Below are 26772 nucleotides of genomic sequence, written 5' to 3'. Positions count from 1 at the left end.
ACGTATAAATATTACACACATAAAATACAAACTTATAAAACCCCTCTTTTTGGGTCGGGGGTTAAATAATACAACGGCTCAATTTACCAACAACCCTTTATCCTTGTCGGCAGTGATAAAATTGTGTGGCAGACACGTGCTAAGGACATAAAAGCTGAGCGCCCTTCGACACTCGCGGCAAACCACAAGCACCATCTTATGGTTGTAAAACTTATGCGAACCCTTGAGGGTTTTACGAACTGTGACTGCGGTGTTTACTCTCTCGTAAACACAAAGAGGGGCCAGAGTGCGCGGTGAGGGGATAGTTACCCACATGAGTGACAAGTGTAAATTAAAAATTTATAACACCCCCGACGATCCAAAGTATTTGAGTTTTCCAAAACATCATTTTCAAATAAATAATTATGTATTTAGGCAACGTCCATCTTGACAGCTTGACATTTGTCTATTGACATAATCTTATGAACCTAACGGTTATCTAACCTTCTTTTCTACAAGAAAACTAAAAAGAGCTGATAACTCTTAAACGGCTGAACCAATTTTTTTAGATTATAGCTAAGAACACTCTCGATCAAGCCACCTTTCAAACAAAAAAAACTAAATTAAAATCGGTTCATTCGTTTAGGCGCTACGATGCCACAGACAGATACACAGATACACAGACACACAGATACACAGATACACACGTCAAACTTATAACACCCCTCTTTTTGGGTCGGGGGTTAAAAATATAGCTAAGAAGACTTAGTTCCGAGTAAGAGAAGAAATAATTTTAAAAACCATTTAAATAACCAATAGTCGGACTCGCACAAGAAGCCGTGTACATCTTACCAGAAATAACACTTTTTTTTTTTGTGATGTACCCAACAATTGACGGTTTCGGATTTTCCTCCTCTTGCTCGGTTAACGGGATAATGGCTTATATTATTTCGATGTTTGTATTCGATGTAATTTGCTTTTCGTCTCTTATATTGACTAATTTAGCTAGATTCAATACGATTCCAGCTGCGTCGATTTTCCGTAAAAGTATTAAAAAAACCGGCCAAGTGCGAGTCAGTCTCGCGCACCGAGGGTTTCGTACTTGTATTTTTTCGACATTTTGCATGATAAATCAAAAACTATTATGCATAAAATAAATAAATATCTGTTTTAGAATGTGCAGGTAAAGCCCTTTGATATGATACCCCACTCGGTATAGGTATCTTACTTTGAAAATTGAAAGACATTTTAATTTTTTTCAATGACTTAACCACAACCTACCTGACTGCCAAACATGATTCTAAGTCAACGGGAAGTACCCTATAGGTTTTCTTGACAGACAAGACAGATGGATGGACGGACAGACAGACAGACAGACAGAAGGGCAACAAAGTGGTCCTCTATAAGGGTTCCGTTTTTCCTTTTGAGGTAACCTAGGTCGAAGCCCTAAAAATCACCATGATGATAAATTATATGCAATAAACATCCTTCATGAATTGTTATTACAACTTGTATGCGACGAGCTTCGATCAACCCGACTTTTTCCGCATCATTCACAATAATGGGCACTTTACTTTTAAAAATCACTTATTAAATCTTTAAGCTTAAACATTTATGAAGCGGCTACCATTACACTTCTTTTGAAAGTAATAACACCTCCCAATTAATTGCACAAGAATGTGAAGGATTTTTTTTTTGTAAATGAAAAACGAGTCTTGCCTTAACTCGAAAATGGCGAATTTGTTTAAAGAGGTCCGAATGTTGACCATCGTGCATGACAAAAGCAAGTATTTACACAGACCTTGTTGTTTTGAGAGGTCACTGACCTTTGACTATGAATGGTGCTAATTGCAATGTTATTAATGATAGGACGATTAGAATTCACATAAAACATACTAATTACTTACATGCTCTACTGATATTATGATAATATTGCATAATAACATGTTGTCCAGTAAAACATTTTATGTCGGTACATACTTACCTACCTACTAGTACTTTGAACCTTTTTAAAGAAAATATGACACCGCAGCATAATACTTTTAATTTTATTTTCTCAAGCTTTTTTGTTCTTTATTCTTCGCTTAGATACTTGGTACATAAACTAGTTTTTCCTGCAACTTTGTGAGTAAAGTTAGATTTATTTATCACCTTTTGGAGCTCTAGGTTTTTCATAAATTATAAGCAGCCGAGAACACCCCTTGCATATTTATTTATCTGTCTTTGAAAATTCCATGTAAATCGGTTCAGCCATTTCGAAGATTTCCACATAATATGCAGATTTTTAAATAAAACCTTTTGATATTTTTTTTTTATAAAATGAGTTTAAAAAGGCAGTTATTTCGAAATCACTTCAGTATTTTTTCATCTACTTTTTATTGCATAAAATAATTACACATGTAAAGTAGATACAAAGTGCATAATTATAAGTATCTACTGACGTCAGAAAATTTTCTGAATGAATTTGTTTCAATAAAAGGCTTTTAGCGTAAAAGGTGTAACGAATGACTATTTTTGTCAAGTCGTCCTTCCGGATTTTTTTATTATCAAGTAAACATCGTTAAGTTAAGTTAAGGAATTGGCCATAATAGGACGAGGTTCTGACAGCTGATTCTGTAGTTATTGATGGTGGATAATTTTTGATTACAGTAGAAAGACAGTTTACTTATAGGTACAGAGTTTTTGTTCATAATATTATTTAGCAGTTGCGTCATCGAAGGGAAGTTACCCATAAAGGGGTTATATATTAAAACTGTACTTAGCTTACACCAAAGTACATACTCGTACCTAACCTACCAACAGGCCATGTTAGCTAACCAAATAGGTACAATTGGTGCAATCTTTATTAATTAGTAAGTCTATAGAACAAAATGGTATGCAGCTTTCTACGATCACAGTGATCGCTGATCACCCTTTGTCACGGTTTTTGTATTGATAAAGCATTGAAAAAGCCGAGAGAGAGTGTTGCATTATTGTTGCACTGATTGTTCTTATGCTGCAGTATGGTATGATATTTTATAACGAGGTGATGCCCGCGATTTAGTGCTGTGTGCATAAAATATATTTATGAAAATCCTGTTAGGTGAGAACATGGCGAGAACTTTGATTTTCCGGGTTAAAATTAGCCATGTCTGTCTCCAAGGGGCAAGTTATCTCTGTACCAAATTTCCTCAAATAAAACCAAGCCTCTAGCTTTAAGAGGGGTCTCTCCGTCACTCGCTCCATACAAACGTAGTTCCAATTTCATTTGAATATTAAGCAACTAAAGTCCATGAAATTTTGCAGAGATATTTTAGAAGCTAATATCTATGCCTGTGGTTTTCCAGATTTCCGTTAAAATATTCGATTTCAAAGTTACGCGGTCTTAAAAATTCACATACAAAACTTTAAGCCCCTGTAATTTTAAAACTACATATTTAAAAAAAATCTAAAACACCACAGGCACAGATATTACTTTCTAGAATATGTCTGCAAAATTTCATGGACTTTGGTTGCTTAATATTCAAATGAAATGGGAACTACGATTGTATGGAGTAAGTGATGGAGAGAGCCCTGTTAAGCCTTTAGTCAATGGTATGTGGGTTGACAGGAAGACCTCAAAAATGGCCGAATTCCTTGTATGTCAAAAAACGCGCCACCAGGTGCTCGATTACGGTACAATGACAGCTGCAATGTCATGATCGCAATCATCTCTGATTTGCGATCGTGACATTGTAGCTGTCTGCACCCTATTGGCTACAATGTTGTTGCAACAAGAATACCATAAATTCAGCCAATCACAACGATTGCGATTGTAATAAGGATTAATGCAGTTTTCCCGCTATCGAGCAGCATATGCGGGTAGAGCCACCGTGTGAATGGTACTTTAGTGTTCAGGGAATTACCAATATCCTGTTTCAGCATTTTTTTTGCTCTATTTAAACTTAAGATCAACCTTGAAAGCTTATATTGTCTGGTCCTTTCTTAATGTAGATTTACATAAAGAATTACAATATGTAGGTTTTGTTTGGGAAGGTTAGGAAGTGCCTATAAGATTGATGCTTTTTTGTAGGTACGGTATAATGCTTGTTAATATTAGGTATATTAGGTACACCTATTTAGTCACCATAATGGCAGCAGGCGAATATAAAAGGCATATTATTATGAATCCTTTCTTTGTATGCTTACTATTTTTTTTTGACAAATCTCTTAGGTACCCCGTACCTTAGGTGGCAAAACACGTTCCTTTTTTATGTCCATATCATTATGTAGGTCCAGACCTTATTCTAAGGTAGGAACACAGACTTTATGGGAGGTGGTTTTTAAGCTTTTCCTTTAAGTAACGCGTTGTATGTCGTACCTATATAGTATTTGTTAGGAGTTAAAATTAATTAGGTACTATATAAAACCATGAGCTGTTAAATTCGTTACTTATTCTATTTAACGCGGTTCAAACTGACTATAATTTAGATAATTTAAATGGTGGAATATTAATACCATCAAAGTGCCGTTATTTTGATTCATTAGATGATTTAATTAATTACACAATTAAAATTTGCCCAAAATTAATTTAGATGTCAACTACACGCGTAATAAAATGTGAAATAGAGGCCACAATATTAGCATGTTTTCCTATTACAAATCTGAATAAAAATAAATAAAAGCAGGGATAAAGAATCACATGCAAATATATTCCGTATGTATATATAGTGCGTACCTACATACTCGTATGTAATAAATAATATTTTACAAAAGAAATCTACCTAATTCAATCTACTTAACTACAGAGTCAAATTATACTAAACATACAAGTGTGTATGTCTATCTATCTGCTAGCTTTCACGGCCCATCCGATTAAGTGATTTGGTAAAGAGATATATGAACTATCCCGGGAAGGACAAAGGCTACATTTAGTTCTGGAAAATCAAAGAGTTTCGACGGAAATTTTTAGACCTAAGCCACACTGAAGAAGTCGTCAGCATCAATTATTTTGTAAAGAAATATCTTGCATTCCAGCGGACCAAAAATTATAGCCTTCTTTTACCCTGGAAAGTACCTTAATAATTTTCCACGGAATGAAAAAAAAAAACAAATCTACACTGAAGAAGCTAAAACTATATAGATTTTCATACAAATTAGGGATGAGTAGAATAAAAAGCTCTACCTTACAGCTTTTTAAAAACTTGATAAAAAGAAAACGATACGCGATTTTCTAGTCACATGCACTCAGAAATGCAAATACGTAGCCCATAGTTTACAATAGAAAACTATATAATGGAGTTTCAATGTTTTCCTGTTGAATTAAACTGTTTTAGTTTGGAATTGAAACCCAATTTTTCTGGACAAAAGTTTTATTGAATGTCAAAAGTACGGTGTACGTACTCATATAATGCAATCAAAGCTTAGCAAAACTTTGTTCGTTGAAAGTAAAGCGGAGGCAAAAGCCTTTCATCTCGTTTATAAGTACGAGTATATAGGGCAAGGTGAATTCACCTTAACATTAAAACTATAACTTGTTTGTGGAATTAAAATATTTTTTTACTCAAATTATATTAACAGAGAATAATTTTTTAAACGGTCAAGAACGCAAAGGCCTTGAGGCTTCGTACAATGATATCAGATCATAATAATATATTAATTACTAGATAATGCCCATGGCCTCGACCGCGTGGATTTAGGACTTTTAAAACCCCATGGGAACTCTCTAATTTTCCGGGATAAAAAGCAGCCTATGTCCGTCCTCAGGATGTAAGCTCTCTTTGTACGAGTACCTTTGGTCAAAATCGGTTGAACAGATGGGCTATGAAAAGCTAGCAGACAGATCGACGGACAGCTAGGCAGACAGACAGACAAACAGACATAAAGATAGACACACTTTCACATTTATCATATTACTATGGAAGTATGGATATGGATAATGATATCAGTAGATATCAAATCTAAAGTTTAATACATAATATCTATTACATTAATAAATCGTTTAAGCGGATGGGATAATCGGTGAAAACGTATTTCATAATAATATGTAGAATAATATGTAGGCTGTGAAAATGTACCTAATCATCTACTATCTACTAATTATTCAAAATTATTATTTATTCAAAATGAATTAATTCCTTTATAACATAATATTTTACTACCTACTTGCCTGAGAGTCAAGTAGGTACGCCGCAAATTGAAGAATGAAAGCTTTAGTTTTTGTTTTGTAACTAAGTATACTTGAATCCTCTGTTCATCTTTAAGTTACGAATCTGCTTTTTTAGAATTGTTTAGCGAAGAAATTCAGAACTTTTGTGATTAATCTATCGTTAACGAAAACTTATAATTATGTACTCTACTATACTCTCATTATAACAGTTATCTATAATTTTATAGAGATTAACGTTTAGAAAGCTCCTTAGAAATATTTTGGATACCATAATATCTTACTGTAACAGTATTATTTTATAGAGTTTAACGATCCAAAGATTCTTCACACAGATACTTAGTTATTAAAAAAACCCAATAAAGGAAATATTAGGGTGTGTCAGTGACACGTACCTACAGATCAATGACTCCATTGATATATTATGTTGTATATTATTCACTTTAGTCGACCTATAAAAGTAGCGTTCAGGATCGCCAACCACAGTATATACGTGTTGCTTGTGACCATAACGTTTTATAATTGGACAGGTAGGTCCTTGTGAGATTATAAACTTTCGTGAAATCAAATATTAAAATAAAAACAATACGTATAATATCAGAACTTACTCTAAGATTGAGCAGAAAATCATAACTATTTATAAGTTTTTGTGATCGGTAAAAATAGGTTTTTGATTATAGTACTAAAAGATTTTCGTTTGCTTTTCCGGCTTTTTTCGGTTGTCTTTTAAATTATATAAAAGTAGGTATTTCTTATTTCATTAGGAATAAAATATATCCAACTATTCCTACCTGTATCTACTTCCTAGTTACTTACACTGGATTGCAATGTAGTTTCACCCTAATTGTAGATACTACTTACTATGATTTATGTATTATCTACAGTTACAACTTATTCACATTAGCTTAGTGCGAAGCTGGGGCAAATCACTTAGTAACTTATAAATTTAATTGTAAAATTAGAAAGTACAAGTTTGAAAGGACAAGTTTCATGAAATGAGATTTCTGGTATAATTAATAATAGCGATTGTTTTCACGGATCCCTTCAGGCCTAGCTTTTCGTCTAATATTATTTAGTTTGCAAACTTTTGCGCTGTTGGAAAATGTCTACAGTTGAAGTTAAATTGTAATTTTGTTTGTAATTCACAACTTTGTAAAGACTGTTTAACTTAAGATCTTTAATTATTTACGAAATTAAGTTCTATTGTTTTATATTTGGCATGTTTCTGTTGCATAAATAAATTTGGTACAAGTTGGTGTTCATGACTTCGTCTGCATGTATTTAGGCTTTTTGAAAATCCTGTGGGAACTCTATTATCCAAGTAGCCTAAGTGTGTATACTTTGTAGAAGGTAAATTATGCAAACCGACAGACAGTCACACTTTCGGATTTCTAATATGGATGCGAAATATAAATAAGAATAAAATTCAGGATGAAAATATAACATCAAAACGATAATGTCAAGATCCGGTAGGAATTTAGAAAATAATTTCAAAGCCTAATATTTTCGATACTAGACAATCAATTGAAACCATAGTCAAGTTTTAATCTTTCATTGATGAAAAATACTTACTTTTCAGGTAAAAATGAAGTTTTCATTAATCATCTTCGGTGCGTTGGTGGCTTATGCTGCGGCGCAGACTCTGGAGCAAGGTCCTGCGGTTGACGTGCAACAGACAGATGCCCAGCAAGTCGAAAACAACAGGGATAAGAGATTCTTGCTAGGTAAATATTAAAGTTTTAATATTATTAAGTAGTTAATAACCATAAGAGAATTTTACTATTTTTGGTCTAGTTGCGAAAACTCATATCAAACGATATGTTGATCTAGGACAAAGTTCGCTCATTTATTTATTTCTATTAATAGTAACTACATGTGTTGAAAGCCTAATAGTCATCAGTCTCTTATTCGGGGGATTCATGATTCAATCCCGACCCTACTTTTCGGAGTTATGTGCATATTAGGTAAATACATAAGATTACTACTTGCTTATTAAAGTACCATTAGGTGAAATAAACTATCGGGAGGAAACCTGCATGCCCGAGAGTTCTATGTGAAATCTGCTAATTTACGCGCACTTTGTTGTAGCATGGTGGGCTATGGCTGATCCCTGCCAATTGAGAGAGGAGACCCATGCTCTATAGTCATGGGCCGGCTATGGTTTGGGAATGCTTGCTTGGTTTGGGATTAATAAAATCCTAGACTAGATTGTTAATAGGAGAGTCTGTTGATATTAGCGAAGTTTTCTATGAGAACCATTGTTTTTTGTACCAAATTCGAAGGAAGAAAAATCTATTTTTACATATGTATAGTTGTCTTAGTAAGGTGCCTATTATGTGTTAATTTGTTGTAATGCTTATCAGTAAATCCGGTATCTTACATCTTAACGTAAAGTTTCATTTAAAAAAAAAACCGAATGCAATTTGAATTGCAAACCGTTCCCTGGAAAAGTAAATCAGGAAGGAATCGTTCTTGTAAGGGGCTATTGGTATGCAAGGCGGCACAGCGTGAAATTGGTGCCAAGTTGTAGCACGTGCTTCCCCTGGGAACTGATTTCATAGCTCCGGGTGTAGATGACGGATAACGTTGTCAGTGCTCAGCGAATGATGAGCTTCAAAGGATTTTAGATAAGGTGTTTAAGCACTGTCTAGGATATCACGAAAAAACGGTGCGTGATTCGCAATGTTTAAAAAAATAGAGCAATTTTTCGTTTTTACGGAAGCCATTTTGACGCAAACTATATTTTTAGGTCTAATGTCACCGATTTTAGTTAATTCCTATAGAGTTCTATACAACTCAATTTATTGTCTGTAGGTACTTAAAGTTTTATGTAGGAGCTAAGTATAAGTATATTCCGCAGAGGTTGTCCGCGACTTCATCCGCGATATTTAATGAAAGATGTCAGTGAATCGTTTCTTGCGACTCTTCTGGCGAAGCTTTAGAGAAGCTTGGTGCGTGTCCTAGCGTAAGATTGGCACCAAGTTGTAGCACATGCTTCCCCTTCCCCTGGGAACTGATTTTATAGCTCCGCCGGGTGTAGATGACCGATAACTTCATCAACGCTCAGCGAAGCATGGACTTCAAAAAATTTTAGATAAGGTTTCTTAATGTTACCGTATTTCTCTTAATTTTTTGCACCAAAAAGTTTACGATTAAAACATAAACATTGAAATTGAAAAAAAAGGATAAGAGGAGAGGATCATTTAATATAAAAGCCCGTATTTTGTAGAATTATTCATCTAAAAACTATTTAAATGGGAACTAAGTTTACGCACGTCGCTCCTGCAGTATCTGATACTGTCGCTCGGGCAGAGATGACTGATAACATTGTCAGGGAACAAGAACCCCAAAGGAATTCATGTAGATAGAAGGTATCTACTTAATACCTATTAGTAATTCGTACGTATATTGCTGCTACAAAAGTTAGTAGATTGCATTCCCCAGATTGTAGCTGAAATCTGGTTAATACAATCTACTAACTTTTTGTTTCTGGCGATGTCACTTAATTGACTCGTACCTAATAGCAAACATAAAGCAACAGTATTGACTCACTAAAATATTTCAAAAACAAAGTTGCGTTTTCTGTACAATCTGTTATAACTTCTAAACTTTTTAGTCGATTTCCAATGCAGTTTTCGCCATTTCATTTCAGCTATTTTCAATATATTCTAAATAAATTTCACGTGTATAACCTATCATAAGCTAATGTGTATACCTACTATACTACCATCTACGTATTTATTCTACAGAATAGGCAAGTCAACAGAATAGGCAAAGCTGGAGCGAGTCAGTCAGTGTAATATTAATAAATCTTATTTAACTTTCGATTGGTAATATAAGAATTTGTTAGATGTTTTTGCAAAGAAAATGTAGTCGGCACCATCACTCGCATCCAGTAGGAAATTCCAACATTTTTGTATGATTTAATCATTATTATACCTATTCATTCAAGAAACCCAAGCTCATTTGAATTTCAAACCGGTCTCTGGGAAAGTAAATACCTAAATGAGGAAGGAATTCGTTAAAAGGTTAAGACAGACAAACGCATCTGAAACTGCACAGCAGAAAATTAAACTAAAAGCTCGCATACATGTGTACGTTTGTAAATACAATAAATACAATTAACTGTATGAAGTATGTCTACTGTACCTATAGTTATGCGTGCCCCACAGTGGTAACGCCTTCATAATGTTCCTTGTATTACGAATTCTATTAGCTGTGTCTAGGGAATGCAATCCCGGTATACTAGAATCCCGCAGGAATTTTGCAAGATTAATCCGGCATATAAATCGAGTGAGATCACGTAGGGCCATCGGGGCTGCAGATTAGCATTTCATATTGGGCCAAATTCTTCTGACGTAGGTGAGTAATGATTAGAAAGAAATGAATTGTTAGACTTGGGTGGCGAATTACACTATGATTTGTTGTATTTTATACGTAGCTACTACCAAAATAATGATGCCTAATAAGTAATAACATTAATTTTTGAATCTCAATTCGTAACTTCTTCGCAGACTACGTGTTCTTTGGGATCCCGCATAAAGAATCAAGATTCTGTGGTTCAGTACCCTCAGTTCTCTAATATCAGGGTTGAATTTTTATTGCGGGATTGCATTCCCTAGCCACGTCTAGCATATTGCCGTCGCGCTTTGCTGAAGACGCTAAGCTTAAGACCGGTATTATAGCGGGAGATTTGTGCCAAGTTGTAGCACGTGACTCTCCTGAGAACTGACTCCGTAGCTCCGGGTGTAGATGACGGGTAAAACTTAACTTATTCTGTAAAAGTTTGAATAAGGGACTTTTTTGTTTGTTGATACAGTCGAAAAAAGACAGCGATACTCCCTATACTGCCACTGATCGTACCAATCCTTCTTTATCTTCTTTAACCTTCGCCTACATAACAATGATTTTGCATCGCGATACAGCATCGATACAGACGCGATGCCATCGATAAAATCGTGCAATACTGTATAGATAGGTCAAGGTACCTCTGAACGTTTGTGGACGCTATAGTTGCAAGATGGACTCGGTCGAGAACTTTCGTTGACCTCTAGCGTCAGTCAGATGTTTTATTTTCAATATATTTTGTTTAAAAAATACAGGACTTTTTAATTATTTTTTTCGTAGTTTTTTTATGGTATCTTATCAGTAATCATCAGTACTATCATCTGTCTTCGTTTTCGCTAGTGTTCTGATGACATACTGTATATTATGACTCTTATGACATTACTGAATCGCTACCTTCGCGCGTTCCAAATGCGACTAACGGCCAAAAGTAACTGAATCGCTGTAAAATATCGCCGTGAGTGTCTTCCCTAATACGTAATATTTTCTATTCTATTCTAGCCGGCCTTGTAGGCGCTAAACTGGTGGGCGGTGCTCTAGTGGGTAAAGCACTTCACGGCCGAAGCTTCGGTGGTTACGGATATGGCGGGTATGGCGGCTATGGCGGATACCATGGATATGGCGGTTACGGAGGATACGGCGGATACGGATACGGTGGATATGGACACGGATATGGACACGGATACGGACATGGATATGGTGGATACAGGTGAAAAAAATATAGTACCTGATACATTTTTTAAAATTGTTATTGTAGCATTTAACAATTAGCTTAAAAACTAAACACATAGTCAAAATAAAAATTAGGTAATCATCAGTTTATTTGGAGTAGCTTATATAGGAGATATTTACAAAAGATGGCAAATTACGTCGTTAGCTTAGAAATTGAACAATTGACAATCAAAATGGTACCTAATTTGAATAAATGATTTAACTTAGAATCATGAACTACCTACGTATAAATAGGTATAATTTATAGGTAAAATATTTTGACGAGAATCTACAGATACTAAGTATAAGTATAAGATAGTATACAGATATATTTTTAAGATAAAAATATCTATTTTTAGAAACGAAATTATACAATTTTGGCATTAAAATTCTGGTAAGTATTATAGCACTAATGATTTTACTTTTGTTTCAGATCTTATTACCCCTCAACTTACTACACATCGGACGGATGGTATTAATTTAACAACATGTCTTGTACCTGCTGATTATTATTATTAATGTAGTTTTCTTGTACATAGAGATAGGAGATTATCTCGCGACTGATCCGTCTTAGCATATTATAAGAAAAATAATTAAAATCTAAAAATACTTTTTCTTGTTTGTTTTCGCAGATTATTCTTATAAAAAGACATAATTATACAATTTGCTAGCCAAAATATTATTAATGCAGGCAATTGGTAAGTATCTATATTTTGGGTTAGGATTTCCCATGTAGTAAGGTTCGAAAGTTTCGGGCCTGAACTATAAAATGAGGATAAATCTCAAACTACTATTTTAATTTTTTGATATAATCTTCGTTTAATTCAATGCACTTTTCACAGTGCTTTATTAACTTTTAATACCCTTAAAAGTTTGAACTTTGCCCTCAAAATGTGACAAAACTGCTGAATTCACCTCATCATCGGCTGCATTAGCCCTATCAAAGATATGTCGAAGACATCGGCAGACGTCAGCACTGACGTGAGCTCTACTCTTGTATTTTTACGGTGCTCTCGATGCTGCTGATACAACTTGAATTTTCGCTATCGGGTCTTGCGGCTGTGTATTGTCTCCACTTATAAAAACGTCTATAGCTAGTTTTACTGCATTCCGCGTTTGGATACTTTATGCCTGTAACAAAATAATAAAACACTGGAACATTAATAGGTAGTCTGTTATGTATAGTTGAATTTATAATGAAATAGCATAAGCGTGGTTGCAGCGGCGTGAAGTTTCAATTTCCTAGCGTAATGAGTTGTGCATCATTAAACAGGGTTAGGTATTATTTGGATGTAGTTTGTAAGCATATTCTGCACTACTTTTTATAAATTAATGAACTAGTTTATGTAGATAGTCTTGTTGTTAATTATCGTTAATATTAAAGAGGCTTTAATAGGATTACCTACATAAATTAGAACCTAAGAAGACTGCAAAACGTACAAATGCATCAACTTTTTCTCAACTAGAATCAAAAATCAACTTTTAACGATCTGGCGTCAGTGTATGATTAGCTAAGTATTTTGGACATATCGCACGCCGCCGCCAAATGAAACTGGCTATTAAGCAGCTAATAAAATTCTGGTTGGGCTGTGGTGGAATGTAGAACGCAAATGAGCACGAGATCTCCAACCTAACTGCATCTAAGACCAACTTATTAAAAATATAAATAATTGTTATAAATCTGCGCGTAAGCCAAAGACATGAACTTTACTGCAAGCTTTTGATTCGCTGTGATTGCTATTCTTAGTCATGAACTCATGAGGAACCGACTGGAGGAGACGAGATAGATTATATTATTAGTAGTGTGGTTCTCAGTCGATACTTGGTACCACCCAGAAAGCCTTTAGGCAAAGAAGGTCTTTTATCTGATAATAGACTGTTGCTAGATTGCAATCACACCTGAAATTTAAGGTACCTAGTAGTCAGGACGTCCGCCTCCTAATCGGAGGTCGGGGGTTCGATCCCGGGGACGCAATTCTACCTTTTCGGAGTTATGCACATTTTAAGTAATAAAATATCAATTCTTTTAACGGTGAAAGAAAACATCGTGGGGAAACCTGCATGTCTTAGAGTTCTCCATAATATTCTCAACGGTATGTGAACTCTGCCAAATCGCAGTTGGTCAGCATGGTTATATTATGGCCAAAACCCTTCTCACTCCGAAAGGACACCCGTGCTCTGTAGTGAGCCGGCGATGGGTTGATCCTGAATGATATATCCATTAGGAATCAGGAAGAGGAACGCTGTGGTTCTCCTGGCGCCGAAACTGCATTTAACGGAGATGAATGACATCGGCACACGCCATCGCCTCTTTAATCTCGCTTACAAAAGAGATATATTACTGCGCTCTGTAATCGATGCCGCTTCGTGATTGTTCTCGCTTCACACTCGAATGGTTTATGATCGTACTGCACTAATTGTGGTAGGTACGTATGCTGCACTAGTTTTGGTAGCCTCCTAATTGAAATACTTAGGTATCTCTATTTCGACATGAAGTTCACGCTTATACAGTCATGCCTATTATCCTATTTACCCGTTCATAACTTCTCTAGGTCGTGATAGCTTAGTGGTTAAGACGTCCGCCTCCTACTCCCGGGTTCAATCCGCACCTCTCATTTTTCAGAGTCAATTAATTAATATCGCTTGCTTTAACGGTGAAAGAAAACATCATGAGGAAACCTGCATGGCAGAGAGCTCTCCAATAATGTTCTGAAAGGTGTGTGCATTCTGCCAATACATACATATTTGGCCAGCTACGAGTATATGGCCTAAAGTCTTCTCATTCAGAGAGGAGACTCGCGAATGACTCGTGAGGGGTTGATCATGAATGATGATTAACTTCTTCTTCGTCGTATTCTTCAAGCTGAAGGTCCTGACCGCAATTAAAGGTTTTCGTAACACTGGTAACTATAGTGCTCCACTCCATTTGGTACTAGACTTTTCTCATTGTGGTTGTAAGTGAAAAACCAGTGAGTAACCTGTCTTTAACCTCCACCTTGTCTACGATTAAGTATTAATTTATCAAAATTACGAGAGCGTCGGGCAATCGGGTACGAGTAGGTACCTCAGAAAGCTTATTTTATAGAAATCTTGCTCGTAGCCAACTTCCACAAAAATACTTTAATAAATAATTACTCAACATTGTCAAAACATGTTTTACCGTAAGTGAAGTAGAGCTCTAGGTATTGGAACCCACTTGTATCCGGATGTTTGGTTCGAAATGTTCGTAAATAGTTTGCGTGCAAGTGAAGTTTTCATAAACCGAGCTCGAATTTACGTGGCAGGAAAGCCTGGCAGGCGTTACCGCAGGCCAAAGAATAATACAGGACAATGAAATGGAACGCAGTTATATGCCATAAAAGTAAACTGTTACGAATCACTACAGTTCACTACTGTACATATTATGCGTATATGTAACATGAAGTCAGCCTACCGAATCTGACTAAAAGTAGGTACTAAATCTAAATTACGGATTTATTTTAAGTTTTCACCAATAGAGATAAATTTAAAGATAACGAATTTACTCAAATATTATTAGGTAAGGATATATTTTAGGAGTATTTAAATGAAAAGCTGAGCTAGACGACACCTATAGTACCTACATAAAATAATATTAATCAATAGACTAGTTAGTGATGGTATATAGCTATCAAGACAATAAAAATATGTGAAAAATAACTGTTAATAAAAACTGGGGCAGTGCCGATGAGTAATAAAAAGTAGAACTTCAATCCTGTTTGTTATTTGTTATTGATAATAATAATAAATAGCTGTTATCGATTGTAATAACCCTAATGGAATATACATAGCAACCTCGCAAATCCGTGTCACTGATTCCATAACAATTCATTCGAAGTTACGGTTTATATAGCAATTACCAAGTGATGGATTGCGGAGACGTAGTATACCTACGTTGGTGCCGATAGAATTATTTCCTCAGTTGAAAAAAACCAGCAGTTAGCGTCATGATTTGATGAATCTTATTTACAGACAAGGCAGAGGCCAAAGACAGAGGGCATGGAAAACAGCTGCTGCAGCCCTAAGTTCAACGAGGGAATAAAAGGACTCCATCATTGTTGTAACAGTACTGAGTCATGTCTCGTGTATACCTACTCATCACCATTTCAACCCATCACCGGTCCACTACTGAGCACGGGTCTCTAAGAAGGATTAAGGCCCATAGCTCACCACGCTGGCCATATACGGTTTCGCAGACTTCACACTACTTTGAGAGCATAATGGAACTCTTAGGCGCGTAGGTTTCCTCACGATGTTTTCCTTCACCGTTAAATCACGTGCTTTTTAATTGCTTGAACCGCATAGTTATATGTATATACTCGTAGCTCCAAAAAGTTAGACAGTGCAAGAAGCTCCCGAGTAGAGAAAAGCCAAAGCCTTAAACACTAGCCTGTCTATAAATGTGTGGAAGAGGCGAAGTCTGGGCCACTCCATAATTCTGTATAAACTATGCAATAGGTTATCATAACATCTACATTCTACATAGGCTTGCAACATTGTTTAATCCCCATCCACGCGATCTATCAACATTTGTATTTCCCACAAGGTAACTAAAATGTATCTGAATTGATGGCTGTACAGTCTACAGTGTACACTGTGAAACTGATCGTCAACTTTGTGTTGAAACCCCTTTCAGTGTACCTAGAATGAAAGTAAAGCTCTGCCATAATTCCTAATTTTTCTTTGATACAATTTTGTATTTTTGAATATTAATTAATTGACTTTCGAGTACGAAATAATAGTTTTGGATCTCTTATGTTGCCTCTGTCTTTTTGCATTTAACAAGCAATTATAGTAGTCACGAGACTAGTAACTGCACGGGACTTCATTCGTTTGGATTTAGGTTTTTTAAATGTCTTGAGAACTCTTTGATTTCAACGTTTAAACTATCAAGTGGTATTCATTATAAATATAAATGTATGACCGCTAAATTCACATATTTGTCGGAGTATGCCCAACTAGTTTCTAACTCGTCTCCTTGGCGCCGCGTCGCGAGCAGACACCATTGAAAAAGGACCTCGTGCGGGTTCGAAATTGGTCGGGCATACTCCGACAGACACGTGAGTTAAGCCATTCATACATTTATAATTTCTTGATTTCTCAGGGCGAAATATAGCAGGCCATCCTTGTTATGCAAGCTCTATCTTTGCAGGCAAGTACTTACAAAATTTCGTCAAAATCAGTTAAATATAATAAACAGATGGGCCGTGAAAACGTAGCGGACAGTCAGATAGACCGACAGGCCAACTTTGGCATTTATAATATTACCTAGTATGGATTATATGCCTCAGTTCCAAGAAGCTAGCAAATTACCTAACTTATTGAATTGCTCGTAGCGAGATATTCCGTCACTATTGTACTGCAGCTAGATTGCCTACTGTTTGTCTAGTGATCTCCAGATTCACTATGTAGTGCCACTGCCTATTCTAACAGCTGAAACTTCGTTGCTATACCTACAATAGCAATATTATGGTATCATAATTTGTATATCACCTACTCCAATTTACTGTTGTTGAGGATCATGAACCCTTACATCAATCATATAAATAAGTAATGGTACGAATTTTCGCGAAAAAAAATGTGTTTGGTTTCCAGATACTTTCTCAGACTTTACAAATAATACGATTTCCTAAAAATTACCTACCTACCTATGAAAATTATTAGGTATCATTGTCAGATAATATATTAGTGATAATAGCTTGGAAGATGTAAAGGTTAAATCCGCACTTCAAAATAGGTTACCCGTCTAGTTGTCCAGTTGGATCAACGTTACTTAATGAGTACAATGATTGTTTTGTTATACACTGTCGCAGTTGCAGGATACACTATCCTTACACTTGGGACTATAAAGATAAAAAGACTATAATAGTTATACTAGTAGCTTAACTGGTAGGTACTGTAGGTAGTGTCAAAGTTGTATCTTCTCCATAAGGACGTAAAGCCACGTAAAGCTGCTATCGAGTCCAGAAAGTTTTCCGTTTCGTCGTAACGAGGCACGATACAAACTTCGCGGTCGGCAAAATTGAAAGGCATTGATACTTATACTTGGGAAATATTTTCAATATTACTGTGAGATAATATTTTATTTACGATCTAATCTTTCTTTGTAAAACAATATATTTAAAGTCAAACTTTCTGGCAGTGTCTTGTTAATTCTATTTAATACTAAGTGATTTTTGCATCTTAGATATTACAGTGCGCGCAAAACGACTACCTAGTCCAATATGAAGTTGTATGGCGCTGCAGACTGAGCTGGTTAGACTAGATTAAATACTCAAGCCTAGCAAGATCAGTTTTTGTACAATGCGCAGACAACACACGCTGCCCGCCTCGTGTTCAGGGCACATACTATACCTAATCTGTATTATATGCAGCACCAATTCTTCAAAAAAGAGAACACCGCAACTCAAAGTCTGTCGAGATTTAGATGTACATAATCTGCTATTGCATCGCTCTAATGCATAGCATCCACTTAGGGAAACACATCTTACCCCTGAGGCAGCTACTTTGATTCTAGTCATAAAAATGCTGCTAAGTATGCCTAGCAGCCATAAGTAAAGACAAGGAACTGTAAAAATTAGTGGTAATCAGAATAGATCAGAAACGCAAGAACCTACAAAGCCCCAAAGAATAAGAACAACTCAAAGTACTGTTTATTATGTGAATGTGCGGCGACAAACAACAAAACAAAAGTGATCAAATTAATATCCTTTACTTTGAAGGAAGCACGAAAACAGTCCTTTGATCATTTCCAATTTCTTACGATTACTTCCCATTTATCGTTTTGATAAAAGAAAACCGACGCGATTTCGAGGATATTGGAGGGTTTCTAGAAATAGGTAGAGTTTATGGTTGCTATAAACGTAGACCGCGAACGATTCGAGGAAACTTTTACGTCTCCCTGTAACGATGTTCGTTACAAACTTCATGGGTACACGAAGTCGAATGGTGTGTGAAAGCACTTTCAATATTGCTGTGGAGAATTTCCGTTTACCTATTTATATTCATAATTTATTTCGACACAAAAGGTTACAGTTTCTTACTGATGTATTCTAATTAAATCTTCCATTAGAAGCTATGATTAGGCAGAACTCGCGAGTTTTTTTCTGCTTGGTTGTAGAAAATGCACCGTTGGGACGTGATAAAAAGTTCAGTTTCTCATTTTGATCCTTTATAAGGATACCTCATACCTAACCAATGTAGTGAACTTCGTTGGACAGATGGGAACTGGCTTATTTTATGAATTTGTTTATTGAAAAGGCCGTAATAGAGAATATAATTTTTGATGAAAATGCTATAGGATGTTCACACCTATACAACACAAGTTCATATTTACAAGTGTTATTTAATTTTTTTGTTGTTTCTATTATTTTACTTTTTGTTGTTTCTGTTATTTTATTTATAAACACTTTTTAAAAATGTGGTAATAACGAGATAATAAATAAATAAATGAGAGATAAAAAAATTAAAGTAATAATGTACTCATTTTTGAGATTGAAAAACAAAAGTACCCACCTACTTACTTATTTTAACTCTTCAATTAATGAAATATATTAATGTTACAAATGCTTGTTTCTTTTTAAAACATAGTAGGTATGTAATGAGTTACGCATGTTTTTCAAACTATGTAGTTAATGGTCGCTGTAAACAACAACTTTTCAGATAAAAACCAATGAGACTCCTGTTTACTGCCCGCTTCGCTTCCGTTTTCCTTTACCTTAGTCACAAGAGTAACGCTGTTTTCGTAATTGTAATAAATTATCATCAGCAGTTTTACGAACGAAAAGTTACAAAATTTTCATGATAACTTTAACTATCTATAATAAATATAATAATAAGATAATGTTTAAATTTTGGTGCTTAAATCTGATCTTCCTCTACTAATTAATCGATTAGTTGAAACAGAAGGTAGAGTTCGTTTTAATTCAAACATACAACGCTAAGAATACGATCTTGGAAAAATTGCTTATCTAGTTGAAGCAATATTGTCTTGAACAGTTTCAAGCGTTTTATAAAATAAAATATATAATTGGACTTGCTTGATGTTCAAGATATTAATATACATAGTCTAGTTAACCTTCTGCAGCACTAGTTTAATAAAATAATGCCTGTTTTCATTTTTACCAAATAGAAATATTAAAAAGAACAACAACCATTTGTCCACTTTATAACTGCACGTCACGACGAAGTAACACAAAGGACGATTTTTCTCATACTTGAGCACAGAGTTCGCAACAACCTAAACGTATCGCAACATATTTCTTATGAACGTACGTGCTGTTATAAAAGTTTAGAGCACGCGGTGTCTCAGATGTTTATTATCACGTAACTATCTCTTTAATTTCAAAAGTACCAAGTCGAAATGTTACTTAAAAAACTAATTATGCTTAGAGAAATAATGTAGCATTTATTCTCGGGTTTACCCGTGTCTACTTAGGTCAAATTGTTCAAGAAGGTAAAAAATTTTGATAAAATGTCGGTTGACAAGTAGGTCTTTCAAGAAGAAAATGTTTCGTCTCACTAACTGTGATTTGCGTGATAAGCGTAGAATCAAAATTTCAGCTACAACTAGAACTTGTAACACTCTAACTGAAACTATATACATTTTACTAGTTTAGGATTGTGAAGTTATTTATTTCAAAAAAGTTATAATACGCGATTCGTTTCATTAAATTCAATGGAGGGAATTTTACGAACCAAGAGAGTTAAGAAGCACGATAACGAAGGCGTTTTATTCAGCTTTTTATTTTGCTGAAATGGCTTTGTCTCGAATTATAAATACTTCACAAAGAGTTCGCGTCAACAGGGAAAAGTTAATTACTTACTTATTTTCGCAATGAATACTTATGATATAGCTGGTCTAAAGAGTAGTAACAGAATATTTTCTTAAACCTTTTGATCTAAGTAGATACAACCAAATTATTGAGTTCTTTAGTTTTTAGTAGATTCTATCTTTAGTCTCGACTTCTCGAGTCGAGGATAAAGTGGTAGTAAGTACATAGGTTTCTTGTAGGGACTTGCGCCACCTGTGTCCGGTTACTCACTAATCAGTCAATAATAATCAACTAATTAACCTAAGTAATCCTGGTCACTTGTGTTTCATTAAAATTATTCAGCGGGCAATGGAGAGAGCATGCTCTGAGTTTCTCTACGGGATAAAATGAGAAGAAATGAAAAGATCAGCACTAGAACCACACTTACCGGTATAACCCAACGAGTTGCGAAGTTTAACTGGCAATAGGTGAGGCGCATAGCCCGAAGAACTACTTACGGTAGTAGGTATAAGCTGCTTAACGTAAGTTAGCGAAATTGAAAAAGTTTAGTGAAAAACATGCCCTACACCGGCATTATAACATAAAGACGAGTATCGTATGACATTCTCTATCAGTCTTGGTATGCACGAGAGCTGTACTCACGAGTCTTGAGATCTCATATCATAAGGGGAAGCAATCTAGGAACGTTACTATCCTGTCGGAATTCCCTCGAGACTGTGCAAGTGTACTTACTTTAGTACTACGATATCATTACGATATACGAGTACTGAGGTACGTATTCAAAGCGTAAATGCAAAGTTCAAGCTAAATGTGGAACTAGGGAGACGTCTTATTAGGGACCCGATCTAAAAGCATTTTGTTCGTATCTGTCTGACCGTCTGTCTGTATGTCAACAGGCATTTTATTCAGAAACTATTGAATTTATTTATAAAGTAACAGAAACTTTATACTGCTACGTAAATTGAGTTTATTCGTAGTGTACTTCAAACTTTAGTTTGGCTCTCGTTTAAAATTTGAATCAAAAATGTAATTTTGTAGATACGTTCTAGAAACTAATATTTTCACAGACTCACATACCTATTAGTTTCTAGAACGTGTTAACAGAATTTCTTCGAGTTTGCTTGATATTCAAATGAGAATCAAACTACGTTTGTATGAATAGCGCTAGGAAGCACTATAGGGAAACTTCCCTTATACCTTCTGAACATTAAAACTAAGAATCGTTAAAATACCTCCTTGAATGGGACCTCATTGAATTTCCAATAAAAAAAATTATCTGAGCAACAAAGTGGTTTTAACTTTTACCAAATTTCTAGAAATTTCTAGAACAATGTTTCACAAAACGGCTACAAGTTTTTCAAAATGTTTATTGGAAAAATTGGTAAACAACAATCTCTGCCGTTATCGTTTTTATTACTGCGGTCGAGAGACATTTAAGTACTTAATGGATCCCTGCTGCCTCCAATTTACCGAGATGATGATAACTGAATAAAATCACAAATAGCACCGTCGTTCGCCCCGGCCTCTGTCGGGGTTAGTTCGCCGCTGGTTACCGAGGCAAAAGCAGCTCTTTCTTCGATCAAATTAGTGGGCAACATACACGGCAAACTTAAGACTGCCGCTTTTAGTAGAGACCTCTTTTTTTTGTTGACTGGGGGAAATCTTAAAATATTCGATCTTTCCCCAGAAATATTTATATAGGTTTCAACCCATTAACACATCCTCGGTGGCCATCCGAATTTCCCCAGAAATATTTATATAGGTTTCAACCCATTAACACATCCTCGGTGGCCATCCGAATTTCCCCAGAAATATTTATATAGGTTTCAACCCATTAACACATCCTCGGTGGCTATCCGAATTTCCCCAGAAATATTTATATAGGTTTCAACCCATTAACACATCCTCGGTGGCCATCCGAATTTCCCCAAAAAAAATTTTTATAGGTTTCAACCGGTGGCACATTTTATGAAATTCGGGAACTCTAACCGGTGCCTCTCTCTTAGTTGGGACTCTGCTATTGACGGTTATTTCACTCAGACTAGAATAAAATGGGGCGTCATAAAATTAGAAATTATCAGATATTTATCAGACTCGGCTTTCTAACACGATAGAAATGGAAATAACCTTTCTCATTTGTAACTTTGCCACAATAAAGAAGTTCCAATTTCTTCTCGCTGGGCACAAATGGGATAAGTTTAGGAAAGCAATCGGCCTTATATGGTCGTTACGGACCACTACGGAAAAGCGCACGAGAAAACATTTGAAAGTTCCATTTATTGCCTCTTTTCATATAGCATTCGCATCGATACTGTATACGTAAATGAGCTTAATTGCACCTTCGTTTCATTCAGCAAAATTCTTATATTATTATCTTATATTTTTGTAGTTCAGCAACAAAAATAGTTGGATTTCAAGTTTACTTGGTTCTCAAAAGTTCTTCACCAATTTTTAGATCAAAGTCGAAGAGGATATGGGGGAAATTTTCTTTTTCTTAAGAATTGAAAGACAGCGAAAAATAACGCCAAATCGAGCTATGTGATGTTTGTTTACTATCCGCGGTGCCCCTGTTCAAATTGTAATTTGACTCTTTGGTGTTGAGAGAAGGAAACCGCACTCGGCCAGAAGTGTTACATTTACTGGAGGCGCAAGAGCCGTAAGAGCCGTAGCCGTAAGGGGTGCATTTTTCAGAATCAAAAATGTTGTGTTAGTCGCAGTAACCGGTGCGCCACAAAAGTTACTGTTTTGAGGTCACCTCACATTAGCAATAATTCTTCAATGCGCGTTATGCGGCCGAATCTTTCTGCTGACGTTACAGGAATTACCACCTTCGTGTCTTGTAGCTCGTTTCGTGGTTTGTGACCACCATTATTACTGCGAATAAATCATAGCTGAGAAATATTATTTCAATCACGCCTTAGGATATAAATCAGAAGTATCGTTACAATCACCGAATCTGATCGATGTTATTTGGTTGGAGGCCAAGTAATTCCAATCTGATTTTTTCTTTAACAAGGTTTCTTTTTTTAATATTGAATTGAGAAATAAATAAAATACAAATCTTATTTGAACAAGCAAATGAGCAAATGAGCAGGCGGGTCATCAGATGTTAAGTGATTAGCCACCGCCCATGAAAATTTGCAGCACCAGAGGTACCGATGCGTTGCCGGCCTTTCAGGAATTTGTTGGTCACCCTTACCACTGTTCTTGTCAATAGATGATAGAGTAGAAGTAGATGATTAAAATCTGTTTGCTTGTATGTACGAGTAGTGTGGGGGATGTGGTATGGAGATGTCGAATCTTGACTTTCTGCCGAAAGTTAATCTCCATTGTAAATAACAGATTAATGTACAGTTAACTTTAATTTGTGTTACACTAGAGCTTTTGATTTATTTATAGCTTGTTGAAAGTTAATACTTACATTGAAATAAATACTCGATGCAATACAATGCCCTTGTTTATTCTACAAGCGAATGAAAACGATCAAAACTTTGCAAATAAAGGCAATGGGATCCTTGTTTACTGATATCGTTGTGCCCTTGGTTTGTTCTAAATGTCGTTCGTGTTGAATTTCTGTTTTCCTGAGAGGCTACGGTATTTTTCAGCGGTTCAGAAACAACCTTCCAAGCTCTCTTATGGGTAGATTTTCCTTTCTTTGTAGGCTGTATGACTATTGACTATACATATTTTTGAAATTCTATGATTCATCAGCGGGAGAGTCATAATTCGCGATCTGTAAAACCCAAAGAAACGCTCGTAGGTTAAGGCAACTGCATTCTTAATATTATTTTCTAAATGAAGTTTTGTAATTAAGGTTAAGAAAATGAGATCGTTTCCTCTAGCGCTTTGTCCGCTCAAGTAATTTTTTATAACGAATTGTGAAATACTTGACAGAGAGACCGTGCCCTGAATGGAAAAGTTAATTTCTTTCTTTCATATTCATCGCAAAGAATTTTTTTATACAAAGCGCAGGCAGTACACGCAGGAAAATTATATAACGGCTACGCCGTGAATGTTTTTGTAAGGATTTGAAATATTTTTTTGTGTTGAAGTGTCATTTGGAAAAGCGTCGGTACCTGTACATGGAAAATAAAAACTCCAGGCATAAGTAAGTAAAGTAGCCAATCTTTTAACGAGGCTTTGTCTAACATGTCCAAAGATATAGTACATATTTGGTAAAGATAATATAGTAACAGGGTAGCTCACAATATAAGGAAACAGTAAGATACCAGATAAGGAATAAGTACTTCACCTTTAATTGAATGCTGCCTAATTATGAAACATTTTATTTTCTATTTATACAGGTATAGGCGGAAGGAGATGGAAGTCAATATCAAACCTATTTTTGACCTATTTAACGGAAATTACTGTGTTATCAAGCGTATCAGTTTGAGCTCTGGCATATGAATTATAAAGCTCACAGTTCTGTAGCTATCTCTATCTCCCATCTGGTTATAATATAGTAGGTAACGGATGGGATGTTGCTTATTTTCCCCTGAACATCAGAATTCAGAATTTATTAGTAAACATTGTAAACGAGTAAGGCGTCCGCTCTAAATTAAACGAGTTCTGCTAATTAGCTAATCATAATTAATTGTATTTCTTGCAGTGTCGTAACTTTTTAATTTTCTTTTGACGCGGGTGAGCTAAATGAATTTTACGGTAACTTTGTGAGGCTGAAATATTCAAAATTTTAATGAGACTTTTAATAAGTTAATTAACTGTCATAGTAGGAGTTAACTGGGATTTTGCTAAAAAATCAGCTGTTATCTACACGATTTATTAGGGTCAGCACATACTGAGCAGCGAACAGCTCGAGCAATTTTCATGAATAATAATTAATAATATTTAATATAATAATGATTTTTTTTTTTCTTTGACTTTTTTTGGCAGTTCATTTGCATTTTGGTCTTTATTATAATATAAAAATGTTGACCAGTTCTTTTAAAAACAGTATCCAGCCGGAAATACTGCACACAACTTTAGAAAGAGACAACAGTTTCATAGAGCGTTGTTCCTGTCGTGACCGACAAAACGTCACATAAGTGTGAGTGACAGAGACAACGCTTTACAAATCTGACATCTTCTTTTAAAGCTCGATATGTTCAATATTTTGTGCCGGGTACTATAATTGGTTAATATAACCAGACGACCATTGCACTTAAATTAACTTGAGAGTTGTAGGTGTTACGTTGCAAGCAGTGAAATAAGATATTGAATAAGTCTTTTCAAAAGGATTAGGTACAGCGTTCGTGGTTTATGTTACTCGTATTTACAGCTGAAGACTGTGTAATTCTAGAGGTGCTAACCGAATCTGGCAGGTGGGTATTGTTAGCTGCATTTACTGGCACTTGTTTGGACAGACGCTGATCCTAATGGAGTACAGGGATTAGCTATGCAATGACATAAAGCCAAGACGCCAACAAGGTACACGAAATAGTTCAAATATGTTTATACAGCCGGTTACACACGTGCGGCAGCTTTGATTGAACACAGATATTAAACAACTTTCGCTTTTTGGGTAGGCAACACTAAGAACTGAACAGTTAAATTATAATGTAGATAGAGGATACATACCATGATTAATCAAATTAGCTATCTACATTATAGTAATATGTCGCTAAACAATGAAATAAGTTTAAAATCATGAAGAGTTTAAGTAGCAACGGACTTTAGAACTAATCAAATTATGTATTCGATAACAAGTCATTATTAAAAAAATAAAAAACACTATATACGTGCCTTGCCAAAAACGAACTATATAGTGAAAAAAAAACAAATTTGAAAATGGCGTCATATTATTTTTTTTTTTCAAAAAAATTACAGTCTAGTTATAGTATATAGGATTGTAAGAAGTCTAACAATACCCTAACATACATCGAAATTCGTTCAGGCAAAAAGAAGTTAGGGTGGAATAAAGAAACTCACTTACATACATACCTACATGAAGCCCGAAAATATTACACTCCTTTTTTTGGGCCAAAAAATATATAGCTTCTACGTTCAAAAGCGCACTTTGCAGTGTGAACTTCTTCATAGAGTTCCATGTATTAAAACTTACAGGAGTCGCGTTGGACGCATTGGACTCTGCCGTCATCGCGTCGCTTAGTTTCGCGTGTTGTGTATTTCAGGTTTTACACAGAAAATAAATATAGAAGTGTGAACGAGGCCCAACCTCACGGTATTTTTGGTTCGAGTTAAATTAGTACAGACAGTTAGTCTGCACTGTTGCAGTATTGATCGGATTATTTATTATTTGTGACTGCCCCATTTAGCGTGGGTGGATAGTTCTCACACCACACCAGAAATAACGTAAATATA

General features: G+C 35.4%; 1 protein-coding gene across 2 annotated transcripts; it reads left to right on the top strand.

Annotated features, from left to right (window-relative positions):
• The first annotated feature begins 6598 nt into the window (after positions 1–6598).
• LOC123871241 (glycine-rich protein-like) lies at positions 6599–12370 on the top strand. Of its 2 annotated transcripts, none has more exons than XM_045914936.1 (4): positions 6599–6633; positions 7683–7827; positions 11450–11657; positions 12093–12370. In XM_045914936.1, exons 2-4 carry the CDS (start codon positions 7689–7691, stop codon positions 12136–12138), a joined length of 393 nt encoding a protein of 130 aa, XP_045770892.1. In that variant the 5' UTR covers positions 6599–6633; positions 7683–7688; the 3' UTR covers positions 12139–12370. The 2 variants fall into 2 exon arrangements, with proteins under 2 accessions (XP_045770892.1, XP_045770901.1); XM_045914945.1 differs by having other exon boundaries at positions 6605–6635; positions 7686–7827.
• The last annotated feature ends 14402 nt before the right edge of the window (positions 12371–26772 follow it).

Source organism: Maniola jurtina, chromosome 2 (assembly GCF_905333055.1).
Source record: "Maniola jurtina chromosome 2, ilManJurt1.1, whole genome shotgun sequence".
Classification (NCBI taxonomy): domain Eukaryota; kingdom Metazoa; phylum Arthropoda; class Insecta; order Lepidoptera; family Nymphalidae; genus Maniola; species Maniola jurtina.
This window is presented reverse-complemented; position numbering and strand designations above follow the sequence as displayed.

What these genes read in the sequence shown, in the direction of transcription:
- LOC123871241 (XM_045914936.1), top strand. Translation starts at nt 7,689, where the DNA reads ATGAAGTTTTCATTAATCATCTTCGGTGCGTTGGTGGCTTATGCTGCG. An exon ending in GGATAAGAGATTCTTGCTAG is followed by an intron (nt 7,828 to 11,449) that starts GTAAATATTAAA and finishes ATTCTATTCTAG; the next exon opens with CCGGCCTTGTAGGCGCTAAA. An exon ending in CATGGATATGGTGGATACAG is followed by an intron (nt 11,658 to 12,092) that starts GTGAAAAAAATA and finishes CTTTTGTTTCAG; the next exon opens with ATCTTATTACCCCTCAACTT.